This window comes from Chaetura pelagica, unplaced genomic scaffold (assembly GCF_000747805.2).
Source record: "Chaetura pelagica isolate M959 unplaced genomic scaffold, ChaPel_1.0 scaffold47, whole genome shotgun sequence".
Classification (NCBI taxonomy): domain Eukaryota; kingdom Metazoa; phylum Chordata; class Aves; order Apodiformes; family Apodidae; genus Chaetura; species Chaetura pelagica.
Genome location: NW_009954140.1, coordinates 6,211,163 through 6,219,271, shown reverse-complemented (window position 1 = coordinate 6,219,271; position 8,109 = coordinate 6,211,163). Strand labels below are relative to the sequence as shown.

The 8,109-nt window shown below is 59.1% G+C and overlaps 1 protein-coding gene across 1 annotated transcript in view; it reads left to right on the top strand.

The window, feature by feature from the left end:
* Positions 1–622: 622 nt before the first annotated feature.
* LOC104393326 (protein sidekick-2-like) overlaps positions 623–8,109 on the top strand; it is a 29,564-nt gene continuing 22,077 nt past the window's right edge. The window contains exon 1 of the mRNA XM_010002806.1: positions 623–954. Coding sequence (XP_010001108.1) covers positions 623–954 — 332 coding nt within the window. The remainder of the gene's footprint in view (positions 955–8,109) is intronic.

Genomic DNA, 8,109 nt, shown 5'->3' with positions numbered 1-8,109 from the left:
GATGGGGCAGCCAGGTGTAAATCAGATGAGCATTTCCACATGGGTGCAGCACGTTTGCACCCAAGGGCGTGCAGGAGCCAGGCACTGCTGGTGGAGCGAGGAGAGGGACCCCCAGGGCCAGTCTGGTGGTGTCTGGGTGCCTCTGAGCTCTTGCAAACTCGTGACAGCCCCTCCAGGGCGGTGGGGCACGGGGGCAAGCTGAGCCCCCGGACACAGGCGCTGCTTTGGTGCCGGCTCATGGTGTGGAGAGCCCTGGCAAGGAATTCAGCTCATGCACACAAGAAAGCAAAGCCCTACCCCAAAGCAAAAACCCGAAAGCTGTGATTGAAAGCGCACTTGAAAGCTGCTGGGGAATATGAATGTGGCTTTGAAGTAAAAGGGCTTCCATTTGTTAAGCAGAAAATGGAGCTGTGTGTTTCGATTTACAGTTTTACTTAGCAAATAAAACAGGAGAGGAGTAAGTGTTTATGCCTCGCTCTGCTCCCAGCCCCTCCGCCCCCTTCACCCCCCGAGTTAAAAGCTTGGTGCTTCTGAAACACTACAAAGGCAGGCAGGAATAAAGCAAAGCAAGCAGCTTAGAGAAACCCTGGATGGGCTGAGCTCTTGTCCCCAAGCTTGTGAAATGACTCAAGAAGGGGGGAAATGGCCACTGGAGGGGTCTGGGGGGGGGACGGGTGGCTGGGGAGGCGGCCACCAGCATCCCCCTGCCCACACGCTGCCGGGTCATGGTTGTGCCCGTGATGAAGTGGTGGGGTGGGCACATCTCTCACCCCCTTTCCCTCCTCTCTCCGCAGACGATGTCTCCCCGTACTTTAAGACGGAGCCGGTGCGGAGCCAGGTCCACCTGGAGGGGAACCGCCTGGTCCTGACGTGCATGGCAGAGGGCAGCTGGCCCCTGGAGCTCAAGTGGCTGCACAACAGCCAGGAGCTGACCAAGTTCTCCCTGGAATACCGGTGAGTCCCCACCGTGGCTGCCCAGCGCTCGGGGTGAATCCCACCCGGAACACCGGGTGTTGCCAGGCCCGTTGCAGGGGCTGCAGCTCCGCGCCGGGAGCTGCCGGCTCTGTTTGCAAAGCAAACGGTGGATTTAAGCAGGTCAACACCGGGGAGAAGGTGTTTGCACAGGCGGGATTAACACCGGGCTGCAGATCACGGCTGGCTCGTGGCTCCCTGACCGGGGGAGGAGAGAGAAAGGGCAGCAGGAGAGGTGGCCCCGGGTGCCGGCACAGCCCGCGGGGGAGCAGCCGCCCCCTCGGAGCTCGTCTTTAAATCCAGCCAGCACCTCTCGCCATCCCTTCCGTGTGCGTGTGTCACCCGCTCTGTTTTAATCAATAATTCAGGCCGAGACAAGCCGTTCCCTGGTTAAAGGCATTGAATCCAAAGGCTTCGTGTTGCTGTAGCAACATGGGGCTGCTCTGGGATGCCAGGAACGCAGACAATGTGGCTGGGTGATGTCCCCTCCCCGGCACCCTGTGCTGTGCTGGGTCCCCTCCCCGGCACCCTGTGCTGTCCTGGGTGCTGGGTCCCCTCCCCGGCACCCTGGGCTCTCCCCTCGGCGCCGTCCCCAGCCCTCTCCCCGGCACCCTGTGCTGTGCTGGGTGCTGGGTCCCCTCCCCGGCACCCTGTGCTGTGCTGGGTGCTGGGTCCCCTCCCCGGCACCCTGTGCTGTGCTGGGTGCTGGGTCCCCTCCCCGGCACCCTGGGTCCTCTCCTCGGCGCCGTGCCACGCTGGGTGCTGGGGCTGTGGCCATCCTTGGGAACCATGGGTGTTACCCCCACCAAGTCATGGTGGCTGCAGCTCTGCAATGTCCCCAGTGCCCCAGGCTCGGTTCCTGCCCTGGGCCTGCTCCCGGGTTTGCTCCATAGGGAAGAGACCAGCACTCATGTTTCTGCACTGGGATGCCTGGTAGCCCCGTGTCCCTGCATCCCCACCCCAAGGTGACTTCATTTCCCCATTCTCCCAGTCTCCCAACCTCCAGCTCCAGCTTCCAGACAGAAGGGATTAAGGAAGGGAAGTGAGAAAATAAACACATGGGGAAAACCCAAACAAACTCAGCACAGCTAATGAAGCAAACAGCCTCGATGCAAATCACTGCCCAGCTTTAACCCAGCCCTGCCACGGCGGGGACACATCCTGCCAGCATCAGTGTCACTCTGCCTGCCATGTGCTGCCTGTCCCTGGGTCTCCACAGGGATTTTAGGCATTGAGATGAGGGTTTGGATGTTGTGCCTGGAATTGAAGGCTGCCAGTGAGGAAGGCGAAGCACCAAAAATGAGTTGTGATGGGCAGAAATTGAATTTTAATAGAGATGTCGGTGGCACGGAGCCAGCCCGCTCAGGCGGTGGGAAGGTAGTAATTAAAAGTTAACGAGTTTAGAAACAGAGTAATCTTTGGAGAGGGGAGGGCTGGTGCTGATGGTCTGGGAGGCTCAGGGATGCTCCTGTTTGTGCAGGGGCCAGGAATGGCTGTGGGTGCATTGGCAGCACGGCCAAGAGACGTGGGGTGCAGCCAGAATCCCCCCCAGCTTGGGGTTGGCATGGGCCCCCCAGTGTGTCCCCACTCTGGGGGCAGCAGGGACCTTCCCCAGGCCTGGCTGTGCCTGTGACAAGATGCACTTGTGCTTTGCAGCAGGGCTGTCGGGAGCTTGTACCTGGGTGGCCATCCAGACATGGGGACATCACGTCTCAGTTCCCAGCCAGGATGACGTTCCCCCACCTGTTTTGTCCTCAGCATCCTCACTGCCCCTCCCCAAAGCCAGCACCACCAGCTGCTCTCACCCTTCTGCATTCACCCATTTTTCTGCCCATTGTTCTGGGGGCTGCAGGCTGGGGCTCACTCCCCCTCAGCCCCCCAGGAACCACCCCGGTTCATCTTCACCTGCCGGTCGGACGAGCTCGGGCTGTGATTTAAGGGAAGGAGCCACAATCCCAGTTTGGCAGCGTGTTTCCATGGCGACCGCCCTTTCCTTCCCGCGGCGATTCAGCCACCAGCTTCCACCGGGGAGACTTGGCGTGCGGCGAAGGGCAGGTGGGGAAGGGGCTTCTCGGGTCCCTGGTTATGGGCCAGCGAGAGCCAAGGAGGTCCCGCTGCGTGCAGGTGGAGCCAACCCTCGGGAGCATCCCTAGGAACCACCGGGGAATCAGGGCCCGGCTTGGCTCCATGTGTGTGCAGAGCTGTGCCATCTCAGGAGTGTCCCTGGGGACCATGGGCCATTTGGGACTATGGGGGGATTTGGAACCAGCCTGGCTCTGTGTATGTGGAGCCACCCCCCGTTAAGAGCATCCCTGGGGACCATGGGGGGACCAGGGACCAGCCTGGCTCTGGGTGTGTGCATGGAGTAATTCCCCCTTGGGACCATCTCTAGGAACTGTGGTGGGAGGAGGGCCCCGCCCGGCTCTGTGCACGTGTGGAGCCATATTCCACTGGGAGCATCCCTGGGGCCTGTGGGGGATCAGGGACCAGCCTGGCTCTGCGTGCATGGAGCCATATTCCACTGGGAGCATCGCTTCCGTGGGGCGTGGGGGGGATCGGGGACCAGCCTGGCTCTGCATGCATGGAGCCATATCCCATTGGGAGCATCCCTGGGGCCTGTGGGGGATCAGGGACCAGCCTGGCTCTGCGTGCATGGAGCCATATTCCATTGGGAGCATCCCTGGGGCCTGTGGTGGGACCAGGGACCATCCTGCCTTCCCCCACTTGCTGCCTCCATTGCCTGCTGCCAGCCTGGGCTGCACGGAGGCAGCTCTTTCACAGGACCCCCGCTGCCCCCTGTGCCTGGGGACCCCCAGCAAGCCCCCGGTGCCCGCTGTGACCTCCTTAGGGTGACAGCCGCCCGGCGGTGACAGTTTCCCGGCGCATTTCCCTGCATCATCCCGCCGTGCCGGGCTCTCCCGTGGACTCCCCTGTGAGCTCCCGGGGCCCGGCTCCTCCTCGTACCAGGAATCATAGCATGCAAATCAGGCAGCTTGATGTCTTTAATGAAATCCTCTGAAGGAAAGTGCTTCTCTGGTGAATTGAGGATATTTATTTCTCACACAAGAAATTTAACATGCAGATTAGTTTGGTCTGGTAATTTATCACATGAGATTGTCCTATTAAGGGTTGCAGCGAGTCCTGCTGCCTTTGGAAATTACCTTACACATAGATTACCTCTGGACAGACTCCCATCCGTAGAGATGCATCCTGTGTCTACTAAATCAGCCCTTTTTCCTCTCCCCAAGTCCCTCCACTGCTGGTGTGGGAGCCCGGCAGCCACTAAAGGATCCTCTGCCTCCTCCCAAGAGCTCAGATCCCCCTTCCTGTGATTAAATCTCTTGCTGGCTTTGCTCTCTGTGCCTCCCCCCAGCAGAACAGGGGTTGGATGTCTGAGCATCCCACCTCTGCCCTGGGTTTCTTGGGCAAAGTGCAGCCCCTAAGACCCCGTCAGCCCCAGGGTTGGTTTTCTGGCACGTGGTGACTTCTACCCACCCCCACCTGCTTCCACGCGTGGGGAGGGTTGGCAGGAGCTCTGTGGGAAGATTTGGGGCTGTTTTGAGCTCACTGGGTTGGGTTTTTTTTGGGCCGTGCATTCTCCAGGGATTCGTGGTGTGCTGCACGCCTGGCACCCTGCCAAGCCTTGGTGGCTTTTTGAGGACTCCAGATGTTTGATGCCCGTCCCCAGCTTACAGAAAATGTGGAGCCAGGACCCTCTCAAAATAACAAACCTGGGGGCAAACAGGGGGGCTCACCCCCAGCTCCCTTCTGGGACCCCAACCTTTGCCAGCAGCTGTAGCTGAAGCAGCTCTTGGCCAGCCCAGGTGTGAAGCCCAGCCCTCTCCTCCCTGGGGAGCTAATTGCCTTCAATAATACAATTAATGGGAACTGATAAATATCAGAGTGGTGTTGGCCAGGCTACGTGGGAGCCCAGCAGTGAGTTTCTGGTGGTGGCTGCAGCCTGGCCAGCTTTGTGTTTGGCATTGCCCTGTGTGGAGGTGAGGCAGCACCCAGTAGGTACTGGGAAGCACTGGTGGAGCTTTGCTGGTGATGCTCAGGCTGCCAAGGCCCCTGCCTCTTGCTGTGCCTTGTTTGGCTTGGAGAGGGGGCACTGGGGGAGGTTGGTGTGAGAACAGGGCAGGGGTGCCCGGCAGTGGGGCTGGCAGGAGGCACGTGGGGGGAAGGTGATGGAGGGGATCTTCTGGCTGGGACTTTATGTGGGCTCAGGCAGCCCTGGGAAGGAGATGGAGGAGGGGCCTCACACCTGAGGATGCCACCAAGGAGATGGGTGAGGTCCCTGAGACCTGGAGGTGCCACCTGAGCTGGGTGGTGGCCAAGCTCCCGGTGAGGGACGCTCTGGAGCCCTCTAGACGCTGCAACAGGGATTGAGGTTTGTGCACTCGCTCCCCCTCCCTGTTCCACAGGAAGGTGGCAGATTAATACATGAGTATTAATTATTAATCGGCTCATTGTTCTGGCAGGGCCAATTGAGGTGGGGATTTACGGGGCTGCCGGCGCCCGCCCAATTCCCCTGACCAAAGGAAAACACTCCTGGCGAGCAGAGAGGCCACAGCTCCGGCCGTGTGCCTCAAAACGGGGCCCTTTCCAATCAGGAGCTAATTGAGATCCAATAATACAGTTAACAGGGGCTGATGAGATGCCAGGGGGGTTATTTAGAAGCGTATTGAGCGGCAGCCCCGCGCCGCGGGGGGTGCGGGGCCGCGTGGCTCAGATGCTGGGAGTCGTTAAACCTTTGCTAAGTGTGTTTTAATGCTCACTTGACATTTCATTATCACGCAGTAACTATTCAAATACGCGTCCCCTCTAGAATTAATTAGTCGTTACACAGGATATTAATCAAAGGGGACTGTGCCAATGTGCTTATATCCAAAAATCTGATCCAGCTGTTGCCGTCACTGGGCGGCATTGAAAGAGCCACACAGATTTCTGGCTTTCAGTTTGATGGATCAAATCCTTTGGCTGATGCTTTTCCCGGCCCCTTTCCACCCCCTCAATCTAATAATAATTGGGCAGTGTCAGCCCCATGCTTCTCAGCAGCCCTGCAATACCAGCCTGGTGTGTGCAGCCTGGCGTGCCGTGGTGCCCGTGCTTTGCCAGGTTGCACAGCGAGGAGGGATGGGATGGACATCATTCCCAACACACAGCCCGTCTGTCTGTCAAATCCAGCTTGTGCCAAAGCCTTTGGCAACCCTCCCAGCCCCTCAGCATGGGCCTCCTGACCCTGGGGCTGAGTGTGGCACAGCTGCCTCTTGACCCGGCCTGGACACTGCCCCTCATTTCCATCAGTGCCATTTTTTTGGGGAGCACAGGTCAGTCCTCGCTTCAGAAGTGCTTTTCCCCACAGACCATGCCCTGTCAACCTCTTTCTTTGCAAACAGCCCAAACAAGCTCCTGAACCAGCAGAGTCAGCAGCCAGGGCTGTGCTGGGAGTGTGACCAGATCTCCATCCCAGCTGGAGTGGGGAAAAATGTGTCTCCAGGATGGGCAAAGTGACCTGGTCAGGGCAGTTCCCCTGGGCAACAAGTGGCAGGATCAGCTCTGAGCCGAGGACCCAGGATCTGCTGGCCAAGCAGGAGCAGTTGTGGCCATGGTTTGTAGCCAGTCAAACTGGGGGGGCTGCACAGGGGGCTGGGGCTTCACCCCTCCTCCCACCCCACAGCACATCCCCCAGCAAGGGGTGCAATAGGTCAGTGCCCCCCTGCAGCCTGGTGTGACAGGGGGAGGAAACCAAAGCAGAGTGATCTTGGCAAGAGCCTCCGTGGAAGCCGAGTGGCAGAGAACAGTCTCTGCTGGTGTTTGGTTAATGACTGCAGGCCGGGCTGTGCCCAGGAATTGATTTCCTTTCTCTGGGCTATTTTCATCCGCTTAGTTGTGTGCAAAAAGCTCAGCTCCCTCAATAGCTGCTCCAGTGGTGTGTGTGGACCAGACCATGGCAACTGGGGCTTCAGGGGTGTCCCCATTGGAGGGTGAGGGCTCCCTGTGCCCATGGGGATGTCCCAGCCCCCGGGGCTGCACATCAGTGGGTGCTTCATGTGTGAGTGTGTGTGAGCCTCGAGGGGGGGGTTTGGAGGGGATGTGGCAGCGGGGTGCACAGGGGGTGCTGTGTGGGGACCACACATGGCCACACAGTCTGTCTGTCCATCCCTGTGTGTGTGTTTAGGAGTCATGGTGTGTGTGATTTATTGCCGAGGACACCACAAGGAGAGCGGGCCCGTTTTTCCTGGTGTCCACATCAGTTCCTGACAGCTCCGTGGAATCGAAATACCTTATTTAAAGCCTCCGGGGATCATTTTTAAATATCAGCCACGACACTCAAGGACTCGTCCCCAAAGGGCATCTTCCCTTCTCCTGCTGGGACAGGTGACCCCAGCACACCACGTGGGTGGTGTCAGCAACGGGTTTGGTGCCAGCTCTGCTGTGCCCACCATGGCTCAGTGGTGCCACTGGGCAAGGTGGGAGCCCTGTGTCTCCAGCACTGGGGAGGGTGGGCACAGGAGCCTGCTGAGCTTTCCAGCAGAAGGGACGTGCTCCTCATGTCTTATGAAAGTTTAATTTACGCTCAGTTATCAGCAGAACAAACAAAGCTCTGCTGAAACAGCCCGCGGCGCCTTTTAATGTGAGATTAGATTTTGGGCAGGGAAGGTTGAGCTGGTTGATTTATTCCCTTTCTGCTTTATCTCGGAGCATTCCCCGTCAGGGAAGGCAGTGCTGCCACAGCTGCCTGACCCCCCCCCAGGGTCACCCATCTGTGAGCCCAGTGAGGGGGGTTCCAGCCTATTTTGAGGGGTGATGGAGCAGGAGCACCTGCATCCCTCCTGGGGGTGGGGACTGGTCTGGTGGCTGCGGGATCCAGCCTGGGGACCAGAGTGATGCTCGGGGGCAGTGGGTGAATCGAGACGTGGTTATTTTCTTTATCTGCTTATCGGCTGCTGGCGGCTGATAAGAGCAGCGGCTGGGGATGATAAGGCAGCTCAGCCCTGGCTAATCAGAGCCGCGCTGGGCGGGACCACAAGTGGGATGACACCAGCAGCCCCCAGCGTGCCTCTGCCACCCACTGCCGGGGGTCGGCACACGGGTGAGGACAGTGAGTGCCAGGTCCTTGGCAGGTGCATACAC